At 38.6% G+C, this 20,662-nt stretch overlaps 1 protein-coding gene across 1 annotated transcript in view; it reads right to left on the bottom strand.

Moving 5' to 3' along the window:
- Positions 1-496: 496 nt before the first annotated feature.
- LOC109031801 (pancreatic lipase-related protein 2-like) overlaps positions 497-20,662 on the bottom strand; it is a 33,701-nt gene continuing 13,535 nt past the window's right edge. The window contains exons 7-11 of the mRNA XM_019043566.2: positions 18,605-18,748; positions 4,504-4,629; positions 3,315-3,420; positions 1,435-1,556; positions 497-628 (exon numbers count right to left, since the gene is read on the bottom strand). Of these exons, the coding sequence (XP_018899111.2) occupies positions 573-628; positions 1,435-1,556; positions 3,315-3,420; positions 4,504-4,629; positions 18,605-18,748 (554 nt within the window). The 3' untranslated portion in view covers positions 497-572. The remainder of the gene's footprint in view (positions 629-1,434; positions 1,557-3,314; positions 3,421-4,503; positions 4,630-18,604; positions 18,749-20,662) is intronic.

Genomic DNA, 20,662 nt, shown 5'->3' with positions numbered 1-20,662 from the left:
GGAGGTAAGGGGCGTACGCCCCCCCCCCCCTTTGCTCAAAGAAAAGAGGAAGAAAAGGAGAAAATAAAAAGAAGGAAGGAACGGAAGAAAGAAGGAGGAAGGACGCTTAGATTTGATAATTATTCATGACGAAATTGACTCAAACTGCATCTAAGAAGATGCTTCAAATTTCGAAAATTTTCTGTGGGGAGTCCCCCGGGCCCCCCTTTACGCCCCCCTCCCCCGTTCGAAGTATCTGGTATCGCCCATGACATGGGTATTATTGAAATAAATTGTCTGATTTTTTAGCCGTCCTGAAAAACTACCAATGAGGATAAAGCAAGGAGCCATTGATTTCGGTGATTTTTCCCGTTTCTTTGGTACTTAAAGAAAGAACCGGCCAGTTCAGCAATTTCGATCCCCTCTGGAAATTTCAGGGCAGCTCGGCTTTAAACCATTTTAAGGTTTCTTCTTGTGGCTCTCATCACATATCAAAAAATGTCAATAAATAATTCGTTTTTCATTTTTAGAAGTAGGTATTTATTTATTTTCACAAAGATTCCTCAGACGTATTCATCAGTAATATTTGAATTTCAGCTAACTTTAACATTGTTTATCAATCTGTCTAATGGTACATCTGGTGGTTGTACTGAAACAAAACACAAAGGCTTTTTTAATATTGGATTCAATTAACACAAATAAATATAGTGAGGAGAGAATATATTTACATACGTATTGCCTAAATTTGATCCCTTTCTCCTGGTTAATGCATTAAAGTTTTATGCATATCTCCAAATTCAGGCAAAGGTATGCTATGTAATACATTTATACTTACAGTTGGTGCATTCACACACAACTGAAGGTATTTACAAAGAGATTTAAATGAAATGTTACTAATACTAGACGACTGAATTTTACGTAATGAGTAATCATAAGAAAACAAAACAAAAAAGAAGTTTCTTACATCTTGACTTTTTACAAGAATTCGAACCACAATACCTCGCCTAATTTTCACTGCAATTGTGAAATCAGATAACTTACATTTATTACTATTTCAAGGCTATTCAAAGATACGTCCATATCCTCGAAGTTGGTCCTATCTTGGGGTCCTGCAACGGCCTTCAATTCTGCATGCAACTATTTTAACTTCCGCGTCGTTGAAGAGGTATCATAAATAATTGAAGGTGCTTCTTTGATGTACGTTTAAATATATTCTTAGTTAAAACCTGGAGACCACTCTTGGGCTTATCGTATAATCATATTTTATTTATTATACTCGCAATAGGTAACCCTATGATTATGATAACTTAGCTCGCTACCAATAATCTGAATTATAAGGAGAAGGTATTATTTATTTTCCTGTTTCGACTGTGCACGCGTGTGCTCATCATCGAAAATAAAAAGGAATCTAAATTAAAAATATATCGGTAAGAGAATAACTGTAAACAAACTCACTGCAAAAAGGAGGATTTTGATTGGTTGTGACGTAGAATGATCCTCGCGCTGAGTGTAAGTCAGTGTATTGCCCCAGTGCAGAGCAAGTGTCAGGCCTGCAAGCTTCTTCAGGTGGTTCCGGCCTGCAATCAAAGCAAATACCAACTTAATAATGTTTCTAAAGTTCAATCCAAATCTTACTTACAAAAGCAAAAATAAATGCGACAAAAATGCACCCAAAAACGGTTTGAACGGGGTGAGTCCATGGTGCGTGCATTTTTTAATAAAAATCTTGGCTGATAATATTTTCGAAATATCGCGCTTTGAAATTTTTATAGTAAATGCAAGTTTTCTATTGATTTTGATCCGCTTTTTAATTTATTCTTACACTGAATCGGTGGTGATCGGTTCACGGTTTTATTTTTCGTTCAATTTATGTCGATCGAATAGATATCCTCTCGTTACATGCACACTTCCTTTCATACTCTTTTTTTTTTAACCGAACAATTCGCCTTCTGCTGCTTTTGCAGCAACTGTTGTTGCGAATATGTTGTGCGTGCTGATTTGAGTTCATTACATACTTGAGTCCCTGAAGGCGTTTTATGTGCGCAAGTGGCGCACCTTGTTGGAGAAGAATAGAAGTGAGATTGAGAGAATCGCTCAAACCCTACTTCGTTGGTTCTCCGACAGACTGCACCACTTACGCACATAAAGCGCCTTCAGAGAGTTAAGTATGTAATGATCTGAGAACAGCACGCACAACATATTTTTAACAACAATTGCTGCGGACGCAGCTGAAGGCGAATTGAAAACATCCGTATAATACACGTTAAAAAAAAAAAAAAAAAAAAAAAAAAAAAAAAAAAAAAAAAAAATTAGCTCTTCAGTGAATATTGTTACCAATAGAGAGTTGCATTTTATGGCCTTTTTATGGAAGATTCTTGAAAAACTTTTCACATTAAAGGTCGCCTGAATCACTACTCTACTACCTTTAAATACGCAATGCGGAGGAGGGAAATTTCCTTCTCTCCTGGGCAACTAGTCGATGCAAAGGAGAAAAATGTTGTCTCTCCTGAGCAACTAGATGATGCAAAGGAGAGAAATGTTTTCTCTCCTGAACAACTAGTCGGTGCAAAGAAGAGAAATTATTTCTCCCCTGAGCAACTATTTAGTGCTTAGGGACGGATACATTCCGCTCCTAAGCACAAATTAGTTGCTCGGGCGAGAAAAGAATTTTCTCGAAAACAACTACTCAATTCAGAGGAGAGAATTTTTTTCTCTTCTCGGCTACTAGTTTGTGCTAAGGAATTCCTCATCTCCTTTTTCTTTTCATTCTCGTTTTTTTAACCAAACAGTTCGCCTTCTGCTGCTTTCGCTGCAATTGTTGTTACGAATATGTTGTGCGTGCTGATCTCAGTTCATTACATACTTGATTCTCTGAAGGCGTTTTATGTGCGCGATTGGCGCAGTCTGTCAGAGAACCAACGAAATAGGGTTTGAGCGATTCTTTTAATCTCACTTGTTCTGTTGTCTTCCAACGGGGTGCGCCACCGCCACGTACGCACATAAAACGCCTTCAGAGAGTCAAGTATGTAATGAACTGAGATCAGCACGCACAACATATTCGTAACAACAATTGCAGCGAACGCAGTAGAAGGCGAACTATTTGGTTTAAAAAAGGAGTATGAAAGGAGGTGTGCGTGTATGACAGACTGCGCCACTTGCGCACATAAAACGCCTATTAACTTATGTAGATTTCTGTAAACAAAATAAAACATGAGAGGAAATCAGGTAACATGAAACGAAGTTACGCTTTTTGTAAAATCTCCTTGATTACGATTTGTCAAACGTTTCATGTGCATCTTTGAAACAAGCTTCGTTTAATACATGAGCTCCCTTACGTGTTTGGATTCCACTTTCGACCCCAAAATGTGCAATTGCTCGTATATGCCTCGATGAAATATTCGTAAGAACGCCCGTGACTGCAAGATGCGTAATACACCAACACTAAAACACAATTTAAGGTTTAGTTTCATAATTAACACATTTATCGAAAAGAGAGTCTCATTCAATTAAAATATTAATCATGCCTAAATGTAGGCCAATTTGAAAATAATAATGTTAATATAAGGTCAATACCTATTATAATTCTTTTAAGATGAGGAATATGATCCTTGCCTTTCGGCTAGCATATCGACGGTGAAACTACCAAACCACGTATCTCGGTTTGCGACGTCGCAGACTTCCTGTCATACTTTATTTTTTAAATGAAAAACTACTTAACGTCCAGTCTTGAAAATTTCTGTGATTTTTCCTCTTCGTGCGAAGAAAATTCTGTGAAAATTTCAAGGAATGATATTGATTTGGTCTACCTCAAAAAAATAAAATGCGAGCGTAGATTTTTAAACACCGCAAACGAGATACGTGGTTTGGTAGTTTCACCGTCGATATACTCTTACGGGGGAAGGGGTGTATTATTGGTTCCTTCAGAGGGACATTGCAGTTTTGCTCCATTTGCCCTTGCAATGAACTTGTATATTATTTTACCTACTCAATAACAAATATAAGTTTCTAAGACTATTGCGTGCTTCCACGTGAGTCTTAATATGTATTTGATGCACATTGATTTCCCAATGGATGAGAATAGAATTTATAGATAGCACAAATAATGCATAAGAGAAAAAAAGAATCGTAGCGCTCTTAAAATCATACTGGAATGCAGGACATGCCCATTTTATTCATGGCTACAATGTTACTCTTGGGGTAAAAAGTATAACTACGACGACAAAAATATGTGGGAACTGGAAACCAAAATGGGCATTGTAAGGGCAACAATTAATTTTTTTCCACGGGGTTAGAAACTCAAAATGTTAATCAAATTGCAACGCTGCAAAGTTTCATTTGACAAAGTAAATATTTTTTTCGAGTACCATGATAGATTTTTCACTGAACAGTTGTGTGGAATATATGTGTGGTTTGATGACAATGCCATGGAATCCTCACATCATTTTCAGGTTTTGAAAAACAGGCACCTGTAAGTGGATTTATTTGAATATGTTTTCATTAGAAGAGACAGAGGATTTCACTAACTTTCAATCGGCGTTGATAGGAGTTCGGCCACTGTGTTGATGATTAACGTTATTGGTCCAGTCTTGCTTTTGACTCCGGGACATCCTGGCTGACTCCGGCCACCATTCATGTAAAAATCAACATGTCCTGTCGTAAAAATTACGAACAGTTATTAAATGTTTTAAATTTTATTTTAAATGAAGGTTCAGCAACCAAAAGAGGGATGAAAAACAATAAAAACCAAAATGTATCGGTTAATTTTTGAAGTACCTTCTAGGTACAAGGTGTCGCCGGAAAAGATGCAAAATAATGATTACTCTGAAAGTGTAATTTCGTATGGCAAAGTGTCTCTTAAAGGGAAAGGGGGATGAGGTAACTATACTTTCAGCCTGAACGGGTTAATTCTGCATTATTTGAATCAAGTATCATCCAAAATTCCGAACATTGAACTTTTGACAGCAATCCAAAGTTTCAGGACGAAAAATGGAAAAATTCGAGAAAACCACTTTTAAAGTTGGCACCCTTTCCAGACAATTCAGTTTAATACCTCACTACGTTATTAATAATAATGCGTATTATGGCTTGAAATAATTGTGACCCAGTGCTCTTAAGAGTATGAAAGTGTTCAGAGTGGAAACTGAAAATTAGTATCTTTGACCCTAAACCGGGGGTTTCACTGAATCCACCGAAAAAGTTGAGTTTAAAACCTGAAGGCACATTTTGCTTGTTCCATCACAAATATTGAGTTAATATGTTAATATGCTGTGTTCTTTACTGTTTTATTTAAAATTCGTGGAGGAAGCATCAGGTATAAAACTTCTTTGACTCAAAACTCCCCAAAATTGATATGCATACTCTATTGCTTATACTTCAAACTATATACCGTAGACAATGATACAGCAATCACAGTATAATATTACAAATGGACCGAGCTTAACAGAAAGGAACCAATAGCCACATCAGCTATTGCCAAATTTAACTGGGCAATACAATTTTTTACGAGAGAACGTTTGTGTGGATTCCTTTGAAATTTTTAAGGAATTTGCTTCAAACTATGGTGAATTTTCACTGCAATTTGCACGAAAATCCGCAGAACCGTTTTCATGTAAAAAATTAAATTGCCCAATTAAAGGAGGGGTATCGTTAAGGGCCTTTTTGGGCCCACCCTGAAATTCCTCAACTCCGCGATTTTTTGGTCATTGAAGGTCTATATTTTACGGAATGCATAATGGTTTGGTCATTTTCGATCTATCTCGGGGTCTACCACTGGCATGATCCGAACAAAATGGCGCAAAACCACCTAAACGCGAATTGTTCTCGATTTTCACGAATAACATGTGGCAACGCTGAGCCACAGCGGAGATAAATACATAAATAGATAAAACATGCATAAAATAAAGGTTTCTGAACTTGCGGAATGTTCTTGACGAGGAACAGCCTCCGAATTCTGAAATACTAGGTTTTCCGTGAATTCAGGCAATGAAATATGGCAACACCGGCTTTCAGGGGGGGCTTTGAATCCAAAAAAGTTTTTTGAGGAAGGTTTTGACCATCCACGTCCATTTATTGTCAAAAAAATTAAACTCTGGCGTAAGATGAGTCGCTTTTTTTAAGCCATTTTAAATAACGATGAAAAACAGGAAAATTCATAATGGAACAGGAATACATAATGGTTTGGTCATTTTAGATCTATTTCGGGGTCTATCACTGGCCTAAACATGGGTCTGAAGGCCAATTTTGGCGAAAAATGCGGGTTTTTTCGGCATTCAAAGCGCTGTTTCATACCGATCCCTTCGGAGGACAAAAAATTCCTTCAAGTATGTTCATTAGGGATGTAAGAGAGTCACTTTGGCCAATTTTCGTTGATGTCAAACTTTGCGCTCATTGTTAAAAAAAACTTTTTAGAATTTTCCTGTTTTTCATCGTTATTTAAAATGGCTTAAAAAAGCGACTCATCTTACGCCAGAGTTTAATTTTTTTGACAATAAATGGACGTGGGTGGTCAAAACCTTCCTCAAAAAACTTTTTTGGATTCAAAGCCCCCCAAAAAAGCCGGTGTTGCCATATTTTATTGCCTGAATTCACGGAAAACCTAGTATTTCAGAATTCGGAGGCTGTTCCTCGTCAAGAACATTCCGCAAGTTCAGAAACCTTTATTTTCACACGCAGTGGCCACATTAGTAGGGATTTTATGCATGTTTTATCTATTTATGTATTTATCTCCCGCTGTGGCTCAGCGTTGCCACATGTTATTCGGGAAAATCGAGAACAATTCGCGTTTAGGTGGTTTTGCGCCATTTTTTTCGGATCATGCCAGTGGTAGACCCCGAGATAGATCGAAAATGACCAAACCATTATGCATTCCGTAAAATATAGACCTTCAATGACCAAAAAATCGCGGAGTTGAGGAATTTCAGGGTGGGCCCAAAAAAGGCCCTTAACGATACCCCTCCTTTCAATCTAAGTTAATTTATTTGATTATTTGCCTAGGCATTTGACAAAATGCCTGATTTTACTATTTGCCTGAGACATATACTTTGTGACCCTGACGATGAAGCGCTCGCCCTTCGAAAAACCTCGGTCAAAGTTTATGTAAGTGTTTTTTTTTATAAAATTGTAATATTATCTCTAGCACTTGGCTACACCCTACATGCCAATATATTCAGTGCTACTACCTTTTAGACATTGTGTTATACAATATTCGCTGAACTTGATTTCCTATTTCAACACATGTAATTCAGCGGATTAAATCATTTTTTCGTATCTCAGTAATTAGGTAATCAATCTATGAACCAAAAGTATCCTCGTGCTCAGTTCTCTCGGTAGTTTCTACTTAAATACAAAATATTTATCAAAGTTCAGACTCCTGCAAGGAATTCTTATCGAAAGATCCGAACTAAATTTTGGTCTTATTTTAATTTTTAGTTATAGCAAATAGAGTTAATACTTTGTAGTTCTCTATATTTTGAATAAAGAAAAAAAAATTAATTTCAATTCAACCACTAGATTCCTGATAAACGAGAAGATCGGTTGCCCGATCCTAGGAATGCCTGATGGCGCTCACCACAGATTTGGAATTTTTGCCCTATTTTTGGGCACTGTTTTAAGTTGAGTTTTAGTTCAAGCTGAACAAATTATGATGATTTAAAATTAAAAGTATAATAAGATTGGAACTTCCGATGGAAATTTTTTAATACGATCGACAGAAATGAAATTGTGTCGAACTTGATGAAAATCCGCCTATTTTTAGCCGGTGTTCATCCGAATCTTCCATGGCAAATTCTGCCGTGCAAAGGAGAAACACCGTATGAACCTTCAGGCGTTGCCAAATTTTCATTTATAAAACACGAATTTCCTGGTAAACTTATATATTTTTCTCCCAATTTTTCAGATTATGTTGTTTGCAATTTCACCTAAAGTTTCCTGCTTTTCTGCTTTTCTACTCCTGCGTTAAAGTCCCCTTGTGATAGACTCGGAACGGTGCAGTGTAACACAATGGTTACAAACCATAGATCCTATACTGCTAGCGATGCGATGCGTGCTATGGAAAAACGCCGTATGAACCTTCAGGCGATCCCATATTTCCTTTGATAAAACACGAATTTCCTAGTAAATGTATGAATATTTTTCTCCCAATTTTTCAGATTATGTTGTTAGCAATTTCACCTAAAGCTCCTGAAAATTTCAAGAAAAAATGTTCATAACTTTTCTCAAAAATGAACATTTTACTGAAGGAAATTTGGCAAGTTTCGAATGCTCATACGGCGTTCTTCCTTAGCGCGACAGAATTACTAGGAGACTTTAACGATTGAGAAGGAAAGCAAAACGTGCGTTGATGCAAGACAAAGAATTAGTGCGCAAGAGATTGCATACTTTCCAGGCTGTCTTTAAAAAACACGCATTACGATTGCTTCCGAGCCACGCAGTGGCGTGGCGTGAATTGCGATGTATCGATTGTTTTGCAATTTAAACGTATGGTAAAGAATCGATTATTAAGGTGTTCGTAGCGAACACCCTGTTCATCGATCATTTTCCATAGGTTTAAATGGCATAACAATCGATATATCGCAAAGCACGCCACGCCACTGGAGCCACCCTAAAAAAAGAGTAATCTCCGGGTTTTCCGGACCTGTAGACACCCTGATCTAGGGAGAGCAGGCCCAGCTGTAGAATACCTCTCATCGATAGCCAGAAAAATCAATCGGCAGAAAAAATGTTTGAAGTCAACACTCAAATCCCGTCAGTCCGAACTCTGTATTGCGAAAGAACGTCCTATGAGCCCTCGGACGTTGCCAAAATTTGTGAGATAAAACGGGAATTTCGTGGGGAATTTGTGCCCCCCCCCCCCAAAAAAAAATTCGTTTATGAATTTTAATCGCGATTTCATCAAAACTATCTAAATATTTCAAGGAAAAATATTCATACCATACCTCACCAAGACATAATATTAATATTATCGTGATACGCACCGCTTTTGTTTGTGGAACTACGCAATTCACTTGGATGGCATTTAGCAAAAAGGAACCAGCGCGATTACAGTGTTTTCAAGATCGTGCACCTTCTTCTGTACGTTTAAAATTACTTATAATCTATGTACAGTGTTAGAACTTACCTTCAGTATTTTCCTTCAAAACTAACAATTGTTTCGTGAGAAGCCAGAACTATTTGGACTGCATTTTGCAATTTGGAACTATAAATTTTGGCTCATATGAAAAAACACTCATATGCATTGGGAAACTAATGGCACATACATTGTTTTTAACTGAGCTAGATTATAGTTCCAAATTGCAAAATGTAGTCCATTTGTTATTCTGGGAGATTTCTTTGATAATTATGAAGAAGCAATCTTTTTACAACACTGTAATTGCGATGGTTCCTTTTTCCAAAATTCGACCCACTTAGAGACTTTCTCTGGACTTTGCCACCCGCCCCCTCTCTCTCTCTTTGTAGTTCAGTATTTTTTTGCTTTTTCACTGTAACGGATGTGTTTCCGAAATAATTTATTTCCGTGTTCTTTTTCCTGTTTACGATCCCCCCCTCTCCCATTGTTTTGCAGCCCGGAGGTTTCTTGACCGGACCGCCAAAGAAACAAAACAGGGGATTTCCATGTCCTGATTACAGTGACGCGTAAGGTCCATCATCCATCTCAGTGAAACAAAGGACCCCGCCTGGCCGCATCCGAAAGTGATGGAATGCACCCCTTCCTGAAATCCCGCAAAGCTCGGATTTTCCGCCATTGGAAAACAAGGAAGAAGTTTCTGGAATACATCCTAATTGCGAGAGGGGTCAGCCAGGGGGGGGGGGGGGGGATTGTTTGTGGTGGCTTCAGGCCAGCAGTTTACGAGATTATAAAAGGGCAAACCCAACCCTAAATTTCAGTCAGTTTGGTTTCAGCAAGCGAAGTAATTTCATGGGTGAGCAGGTCAGTGGGTCAGTCAGTCGGTCAGTCGGTAGTGTTGTGTGGTGTTGTGTTGTGTTGTAGTGGTGGCTTACACTACAGGTTCTAATCCGTGAGTACACTGTGTATAATAGCTTATTCTTAACTTCTACTGCAAGAAAATTTATAGTTTAAAATTTATATGCTCTACAATTCAAAAATTTATTTTTAATTTTTTAATTTCAAATTTTTTATATTGTAAATTTTAGATTTCAATTTTTACTTTATAAATTTTAAAATTTTTGGTTTTCAATTTTATTTTTATCTTAATGCTACATATCATTTTTCCAATTTATTCATACTCAATAGGTCAATAATACATATATATTATTACTACCGCAACTATATACTTACTACTACTTACTATACTATACTTACTTACTTACTTACTGTACTTACTATACTTATTTACCTACCATACTACTCACTATATGCCTACTACTACAATATTTATAGTATATATACACTATTGATCTATTGAGTCTGAAAAAATGGAAGAAATGATGTAAAACATTAACATAAAAATCAAATTGAAAAATAAAAATTATAAAATTTAAAAAGTAAAAATTTTAATTCTAAAATGTAAAAGTTAAAATTTTTGAAATCAAAAACTTTTAATTTTAAAAATCTAAAATAAAGTTCCTAAACTGTAAAGACTGTTAACTGTTAAACTTTTTTCTTAAGCCAGATTTTTTCCCCTCCTCAAAAGCTTCACGTCAGCTTTTCTTTCTCATTTGTATGTATCTTTTCTGAATTGACGAGAGATGCGGTTAGATAATTTTCAGCATTTTAATCACAAGGAAAATTGATTGACTGCGTTTTTATTACTCTCTCGAATAAGACACTAGTTTTGCTCTCTGTGTTTTACTTTCATTTATTTTTTTATCAGATGAATATGAAACGAACACAGTAAAAATTGTTGGAGGGTATGATCGAAAAATGAAAACGTGAATCGATCGACAAATTATTAAAAAACCAGTGTCGACTCGATCGACATGAATCAATCGAAAAATGAAAACGTGAATCGATCGACATGAATCAATCGACACCGATTCGATCGACAGTTAATTTAAAAACACCCGTATCGATTCGATCGACATGAATGGATCGAAAAATAAAAACGTGAATCGATCGACACCGATTCAATCGACAACCGTGAATCGATCGACAAACCCTTGAATCGATCGACAAACCCGTGAATCGATCGACAAAAGCCGTGATCGATCGAAAACCCGTGAGTCGATCGAATTTTGTCGATCGAATCAATGTCGATCGATTCACGTTTTTATTTTTCGATCCATTCATGTCGATCGAATCGACACGGGTGTTTTTAAATTAACTGTCGATCGAATCGGTGTCGATTGATTCAGGTCGATCGATTCACGTTTTCATTTTTCGATCGATTCATGTCGATCGAGTCGACACCGGTTTTTTAATAATTTGTCGATCGAATCGGTGTCGATCGATTCATGTCGATCGATTCACGTCGATCGATTCACGTTTTCATTTTTCGATCGATTCATGTCGATCGAATCCATACCCTCCAAAATTGTTTCACCTTGTTTTATTTAGTGTTTTTTCTTGTATACTTTAAACTACTTTTCCTCTATTTGCATAGTTTCAGACCAGTAGGAAAAACAGTTTTTCAAACTGTTCAGCTTAGTTTCCGTTTTATATTCCGTAAACCTCAAACTACCTAATTTTCTTTTGTTTATCTTTTTTTTCAGATCGGCAAGAAACGAAGCGCTCACAGCGGAAGCTGTTTTACTCGCATTTGATCATTGAATTTCACATTAATAATATTTAGTGTTGCAAATATTAACATAGATTTTCGCATGATTAAGCAGGAAACACTGAGTCGTTTCTAATTACTTATCACTTTTTTATCATTTATAATCACTTTAAAATGACTTTTATTAGTAGCTCACATCGTCGCCTACCTGACATAAGGGCGTAGCTACACTTTGCAATGAACCCTGTCTTCCACACAATTCAATGCTTTTCCGGGCTCATCTCAATCTGTAGTTACGCCCTTCTGTCAGCGGGCCGATTATTGAAATTGATAGACAAAGCTATAGCCAAAGAAGACAAAAGAAATATAGAGGGATCCTATTGGTGATAGCGGGCGGTTGCATTGGACAAAAGAGGTAGGTAATAGACTAAGTAACAGCAACCTACGAGGGACCCGATAATTAGTCCATTATTTTCTCCCTTCGTCTAAAGGAACCACCCGTTTCAACCAATAGGATAGCTCCATACTCCCTATGTCTTCTTTGTCTATCGCCTTATCTTTCAATTTCAACAATCGGCCCGCAGCCAAGCGACGACATAACAAATAGCGAAAGAAAAGACAAAAGTAGAAATTAGCTACATTACATTCCAAATAAATAATTAATTTTGTATTAGAATAAGAGATGGGTATCAGCTTCATCAAATTGATTTTACATGAACAAAAAGCCCGAAGGATCATCATATTAAAAACAACAGAAAAGGGGATAGTATTCAAACAAACAAAAATATTTATCAAATTTCTTTATATAAAAACACAACTTCTATTTAAAATAAATCTTCCACTAAACTTTTTATTTTCAAGTTAGGTTAAGCTCCAACTAATCTTTCTTTTTTTTATTCTTAGTTTGTTTCAGGTCTGCAAAAAACGAAGAAAATGCTCCGCATGATGAGCCATTGAAGACGGAAGTAGTGCCCTCCAAAATGTGTACCTATTTGTTCTATCGTATCCATAACTTAAATGCCCTCAGTTGCTGAAAGAGATAAAAAGTATTTGCAATTCCTATAAGTTATGCATAGTTCTCGTGTGATACCTACTATCGAACAATACCGCATTCAACTGAAAGTAATTGGACTGAATCATGTAGAAAGGAATTATCATTTTCGGTTTATTGTAGCATAGACATAAATGCCATGAATTTTTCTAAATGAGCCAGAAATATTAGTTTCTTTTTGCGTTATACAGTTCAGTTACTCTACAGCTGAATGCAAACTTGAAATTAACGAGAGAAACAAAACCATAAACCCACGTAGCCCGGACGCATTGTCGCTTATCTGACGTAAGGGAGTACCGCAATTTCCGTATGAGCCTCAGAAAGCATGGTTTTATATGCGAAATAGAGCTCACATGGAAATTGAGATGTGCCCTTACATCAGAAGGGGACGGTATGTAACAAGGTGGTACAATAGTGATTAATAATAAAATAGGTAGTAGATAAGCCAAATGGTACAATAGTGCTGCGTCCACACAATTTTGCTGGGAAAACAAGGCCAAAAAGTTCGAAAAAATAGAAATCAAAAGTTCTATTTGGCCTCGTTTCCCTCACAAAATAGTGTGGACCCAGCACTATTTTCCCACCTTTCTGCAATTAACGCTGCATGATATAGTCCAAAAGCATCACGGAACTGCATTTTAAATTTGAAAAAGTAATACCTAAACTTTGATATCTGAATTTTGGCATGGTGCCTTGACTAAAATTTTGACAAGAGATAAATGGACAAATGGATCATGGACCTATGCACGCTAAAAGGAAGTATGTTGCATGCAAATAGTTCCCTTTAGCATTTATAAGTCCAGCGTAATAATCAGTGGCGTGGCGTGAATTGCGATATATCGATTGTTATGCCATTTAAACCTATGGTAAAGAATCTATTATTAAGGTGTCCGCTGGGAACACCCTGTTTATCGATCATTTTCCATAGGTTTAAATGGCATAAAAATCGATATATCGCAATTCACGCCATGCCACTAATGATCATAGAACAGAACTTTTAACTACGTGGATGAGGGATTAGATAGAAATGTAGAAGCCAGTTTTGTCACCTGTTGCTAATCATACTAATAATTCATGATTTGCCTTGTTTGTTTCAGATGCGGCTGAAGATTCGGGCTTGGGGGGAGGGATCGCTGAGGGGGGAGGTTCCCAGGGAAGGGGGGTTCGTAGGGTTGGGAAGTATCGCGGAACTAGGATTCCCAGGGGGGAGAGTCCCGGGGAGAGGGGGGTCCGCGGGGTTGGGTGCGGCATCGCGGGGTAGGGTTTCCTAAGGGGGTTCCCGGGGGAGAGGGGGGCAGGGAAGGGGGGTTCGTAGGGTTGGGAGGTATCGCGGAACTAGGATTCCCAGGGGGGAGAGTCCCGGGGAGAGGGGGGTCCGTAGGGTTGGGTGCGGCATCGCGGGGTAGGGTTTCCTAAGGGGGGTTCCCGGGGAGAGGGGGGGATGTCCGTGGGGTTTAAGTAGGATCGCGGAGTAGGGTTTCCAAGGGGGGAGGGGCCGCGGAGTAGAATCACGGGGGGAGGAGTAGGATTTTTTTTTTTTTTTTTTTTTTTCCGCGACTGGCTTGCTGAGATCCTCCGGGGCGTTACGTCCCGGGGTCCGCCGTCGCCGGCAGGGGCGCCCGCCGGGACCCCGTGGGTCCGTTGGGCGTCCCTGCCCCCGACCCCCCGCGAGGGGGGTCTTTGCCCCCCCGCAAGGGGGGGCTTTTTCCCCCCTCGCGGGGGGTCGGGGGTGGGGGCGCCCAGCGGACCCTTATGGGGTCCCGGCGGGCGCCCCTGCCGGCGACGGCGGCTCCGGGGCGTTACGCCCCGGAGGATCTCAGCAAGCCACGAGTGGAAAAAAAAAAAAAAAAAAAAAAAAAAGGGAGGAGGTGGGAAAGGAACCTGGGGGCCGGAGGGGCCTGAAGCCGGGGTTGGGGGAGGCCGTCATCGTAACGGGATCGTCGTACCGGGATCATCGTACCAGGATCATCGTACCAGGATCATCGTACCGGATCTCGTACCGGGATCGTCGAATTTTTTTTTTTTTTTTTTTTTTTTTTTTTTTTCTGTTTCAGGTGCAGCTGCCGTTCCCGCAACCGAAGGTAAGATACCGTTTAATTTCTCCTCATTTGTAAATAAGGGTTATAATCGTTAAGCAGTTTTAGCGGGCACTACTTCCGTCTTCCGAGCAGAGCTGCTTTTTAGCAGAATCAAAAATGGCATGGAGCAGAGGAAGCATGGAGCTGCGTCAGCATTGGTAAGTACTTTATTTTTTTCCTCCCCCCCCCCCCCCCGTGGATTAGGGCTCATGGCGATACCACGTTAAAAAAAGCGCGCCTAAAGCTCTACCTCCAGGAGCAGTACCGTATCATTTACCTGATCGGACTATCCTAAGGTGGTGTGGAAACGAGCTTTTCAAAAATTGTTTCCCCGTTCCTTTTACGATTTGTGCTTTATACTGCCGTGCTGAGGAAAAACGCCGTATGAATATTCGAGAGGTGCCAAATGTCCTCCGATAAAACGTTTAGTAAAGAAGAAAGTTATGAATATTTTTCCTTGACATTTTCAGGAACTTTAGGTGAAATTGCGAACAAAATTATCTGAAAATTTGGGAGAAAAATATTTAAACATTTTCCCAAAAATTCGTGATATCGCGGAGGAAATTTGGCAACGCCTGAGGGTTTATACGGCGTTCTTCCTTAGCACGGCAGTATAGCTTCTGGCTGACGTCAAAACCTGAGAATCTTTTTATTGAACCATACGAAACTGAAATTTTCAGGTGAGAGCAACACGAAGCTGAAGAAGTGTGAATTTTCTTTTTTACACGGAGAGCAGAAATTAAATACCTGGTAACTGCCATCAGGTGCCTATAATGGGGCATCAGTTTCTAATAGACCAAATTTAGAGAAAATTTCCTGATGGAAATCCAATGAAAACGGGACACTTTACGCTGAGGAGCAACATGCATATTTTAGCAATAACCTGATGACGCTCGCCAGGTTTTGAATTTCTACTCGTCATGTATGATAGGCCAAGGTGATGTCATAAGTCTGTGTGGTATACTGCCGTGCAAAAGAAGAACGCCGTATGAACATCCGAGAGTTGCCAAATTTCCTTCGATATAAGGTTTATTTTTGAGGAAAGTTATGAACATTTTTCTTTGAGATTTTCTGGAGCTTTAGGTTAAATTGGGAACAAAATTATTTGAAAAATTGGAAGAAAAATATTCATACTTCTACTAGGAAATTCGTGTTTTATCAAAGGAAATGTGGCAACGCTTGAAGGTTCATACGGCGTTTCTCTATAGCACGGCAGTGTAGGGTCTACGGTTTGTAACCATTGTGTTACACAGCACCGCACCGTTCCGAGTCTATCACAAGGGACTTTAACGCAGGAGTAGAAAAGTAGAAAAGTACGATGCCCATTGATGGTAAGCCAAGGTGACGTTTAAATGCTGCAGCACGAAGTTTACTTTCACAGTGGAGGGAAAGTTATTTTTCTTGAATTTCTGCATTATTTCATCTATTAATTATGACTTGACAAAAAAATTAGTCTAGATGCGTGAAATCACAAACTTTTAATTGCTTTAAATTTTTATCCTTTTTAATTGTCGTTTCCTTCTCACATCTAAGTCTATTTGGACTATTTGGACCGAGTTAACCAGAGAGGAACCAAGCCACATCAGCCATTGCCAAAGGAGGGGTATCGTTAAGGGCCTTTTTTCGTCCCAGGGCATCCAAGTTAGGAAAAAGTCTGTATAATTGTATGTATTTTCAGTCGATAACCGTTATTTATTTTTTTTTTAAGTTACATCTAAATATCTTATTTCTGTACAGAAGTTGATATGTTTAATTAAAAAAAAAAAAAAAAAAAAAAAAAAAAAAAAGATTTTTTGGTCATTGAAGGTCTATATTTTACGGAATTCATAATGGTTTGGTCATTTCCGATCTATTTCAGGGTCTACCACTGGCCTAAACATGGGTCTGAAGGCCGATTTTGGCGAAAAATGCTGGTTTTTCGGCATTCAACGCGCTGTTTCATACCGATCCCTTCGGAGGACAAAAAAGTCCTTCAAGTATGTTCATTAGGGATGTAAGAGAGTCACTTTGGCCAATTTTCGTTGATGTCAAACTTTGCGCTCATAGTTAAAAAAAACTTTTTAGAATTTTCCTGTTTTTCATCATTATTTAAAATGGCTTAAAAAAGCGACTCATCTTACGCCAGAGTTTAACTTTTTTGACAATAAATGGACGTGGGTGGTCAAAACCTTCCTCAAAAAACTTTTTTCGATTCAAAGCCCCCCCCTAAAAGCCGGTGTTGCCATATTTCATTGCCTGAATTCACGGAAAACCTAGTATTTTAGAATTCGGAGGCTGCTCCTCGTCAAGAACATTCCGAGAGTTCAGAAACCTTTATTTTTCACACGCAGTGGCCACATTAGTAGGAATTTTATGCATGTTTTATCTATTTATGTATTTATCTCCCGCTGTGGCGCAGCGTTGCCACATGTTATTCGTGAAAATCGAGAAAAATTCGCGTTTAGGTGGTTTTGCGCCATTTTTTCGGATCATGCCTATGGAATAAATATATAAGAGAGGTACAAGTGGATCATATGTGCCGGTATTAATTTTTCTAAGATCATGCACCTACAGACGACCCATTCTCTTACGAGTTCTTGGAATGATGAAGAAAAAAGTGATGCGCCACAGCGGGAGATAAATACATAAATAGATAAAACATGCATAAAATTCCTACTAATGTGGCCACTGCGTGTGAAAAATAAAGGTTTCTGAACTCTCGGAATGTTCTTGACGAGGAGCAGCCTCCGAATTCTAAAATACTAGGTTTTCCGTGAATTCAGGCAATGAAATATGGCAACACCGGCTTTTAGGGGGGGGGGGCTTTGAATCGAAAAAAGTTTTTTGAGGAAGGTTTTGACCACCCACGTCCATTTATTGCCAAAAAAGTTAAACTCTGGCGTAAGATGAGTCGCTTTTTTAAGCCATTTTAAATAATGATGAAAAACAGGAAAATTCTAAAAAGTTTTTTTTAACTATGAGCGCAAAGTTTGACATCAACGAAAATTGGCCAAAGTGACTCTCTTACATCCCTAATGAACATACTTGAAGGACTTTTTTGTCCTCCGAAGGGATCGGTATGAAACAGCGCGTTGAATGCCGAAAAACCAGCATTTTTCGCCAAAATCGGCCTTCAGACCCATGTTTAGGCCAGTGGTAGACCCTGAAATAGATCGGAAATGACCAAACCATTATAAATTCCGTAAAATATGGACCTTCAATGACTGAAAAATCGCGGAGTTGAGGAATTTCAGGGTGGGCCCAAAAAAGGCCCTTAACGATACCCCTCCTTTGGCAATGGCTGATGTGGCTTGGTTCCTTTCTGGTTAACTCGGTCCAAATAGACTTTGCAGTCAATTCGAACCAATAATTCTAAATAAAAATAAATATTATTTATTTTTACGACTTGTCCACTTTTGACGATTTTATCTTTTGACGAATTAACCGTAACCCTAGGAAATGAAGATTAACCGACGAAAAGGAGCCTAAACAAATCGACGGTGCAAGTCAGCAATCACATAACTCGTTTGCGGTGCCTGAAAATGTCCGCCTCTATGTTATTTTTTTTAAAGGAGAACAAATTGACCTCATTCCTTGAGGTTTTTGCAGAATTTCCTTCACACAAAGAAGAAAAATCACCGCAGTTTTAAAGAATTGCCGTTGAGTAGTTTTCCGTTTAAAAAATAAATTATAACAGGAAGTCTGCGACGTCGCAAACCGAGTTATGTGATTGCCGACTTACACCGTCGAAATCTCTATTCATTCAACAACATAAAAATTATTGCTAAATTACCCAGGCACATGTTGTCCTTATCGGAGCGTTTGCAATACAGGACTTCACTTACCAGTTGGCTGTATGAATCCTAATCCCCCGTTCGGCACAAAAGGATCTGCATTGGTATGGATAATGTCTACGAACTTAGCATCAGAAGCGTCTAAATACACGGCAGGGTCGTCGCCCTCAAAACCTGGTTGAGCTGGATCTAACCCTATCGTAAAACCAAAAGTTCAATACAATTAACGTCAGATACGACTGCCCGTCGTCCTTTAAGGTGAATCCAGGGTTCGATTAGGGATAATTCAAGATTAGAGATAGCGCCACCAGTCACCACTGAGAATTTCACTTTCCTTCGACAATTACTAAAATAATATTGCTCAAATTACAAAAAGCAGATCCACAAGATATAGATTATTTTTTGTTTGATTCTTTGAGCCAAAAATATTGGCAATTAGAATTACAAGCGCAGAGAAAGTACGGCTGAAACTTTCAGCTCAGCGGCGGCGGCCGAGCGCGCAACCGAATCCCACATGTTCTGTCTTTCTCTCTCCCATTGCCGCAATGGGAATTTCTTTCCGCCGTAGTTATACGACTTTATTTTTGGAAATTTTGAGAAGATTTTTTCACTGAGTGTTCCTCAAGTATGTTGCTATATCCCCTGGATCCCCAATCTTGAATAAGTATTACGGTTTTTATTATTTTGGCAAATATATACGGCTATTCTGAGCAGCGCGACGTGGTGGCCAAATCGCGAAGTTCCAAGTCTGGATTCACCTTAAAGCATATTCACTGGTGACGTGGCGTGCTTTGCGATCTATTGATAATTCCCTCTTTGAAGCTGTGATGAATAATCGATTATAAAGGTGCGAATGAAAGTATGCGAACACCCTGTTTATCGATACTTTTCCATGGGTTTAAATGGCCGATCAATCTATACATCGCAAAGTACGCCACGCCAATGATGTTCACTCCTGCCTGTGGGATGATTATTGACGAAGGGACTGATAGACAAAGCGATAGGCAAAGGGAAAGTGGAGCGATCCCATTGGTGGAAGCGGGTGGTTGCAATGGACAAAAGAGGTAAGTAATAGACTATCTAACGGCAACCCCCGAAGAAACCTATTCCGCCGTGCGAAGGAAGGACGCCGTATGAACATTCGAGAATTGCCAAATTTCTCCGGATAAAGCATGTATTTTTGAGGAAAGTTATTCATATTTCTTCTTGAAATTTTCAGATTTTTTAGATTAAATTGTGAACAAAATTATCTGAAAATTTTGAAGGAGAATGTTCGCAATGTTCCAAGAATATTCGGTTTTAATTGAAGTAAATCTGGCAACGTCTAAAAGCTCATACGGCGTTTTTCCTTAGCTTGGCAGTGTTGTTAGTCCATCATTCTCCCATTTAGTCTACAACGAACACCCGGTTCAACCAATATGATCGCTCCATGTTTCTTTGGTCTACTTTTTCTATTATATTTGTCTGTTAAGATCAATGGAGGGGCTTAGAGGGTAAGGCGCATAAGTGCATCTCTTGATACCTCAAGAAATACATGGGGCCTTATGGTGGGAAAGAAAGTTTGAACTCACTTTGTGATGCTTAAGAATTGGATTTTCGCGGTGAATGTTTCACCAGTTGATGAATTAAGACTAGTTCTAGTTAAAATCATTAATATCTTATTTTTTCAGAACCTGCATTTATCCCACTTATCTTCCAAGCCCCTTAATTATCAGCCCGCAATACTGAATATTTCAGATGAAACCGGTTTCAAAACTGGACGAGTGCGCCCGAAAGAAAGCGTATATTTATCTCTGATTGCAATGTTATGCACCACTTTTATTTTTTATTTTTAATAAGTGCTTTTAAAAAGCTACAAACTGTTTTTCTGAAAAGTTTCCGCGAATTCTTCGAAATGATCTCAAACAAAAATATCGAAAAATTTGACGCGATATTTTCGTTAGTTCCATTTTCTTTTAATATAACAAAAAAAAAAAATTAAATATCATCCAAGTTTCTGAATCGTTACAATGAGGATACGTATTTTCCCTTTAGTTATGGTGAGAACTGGAGCAAAAAGTCAAGAATGATGAAACGCAGTCCTCCAACAGCATTCTTACAGTCTCGTAT

The sequence above is a fragment of the Bemisia tabaci genome, chromosome 2 (assembly GCF_918797505.1).
Source record: "Bemisia tabaci chromosome 2, PGI_BMITA_v3".
NCBI classification, from domain to species: Eukaryota; Metazoa; Arthropoda; class Insecta; order Hemiptera; family Aleyrodidae; genus Bemisia; species Bemisia tabaci.
Note: the sequence above shows the minus strand (reverse complement) of the source record. Positions and strands in the feature narration are given on the sequence as shown.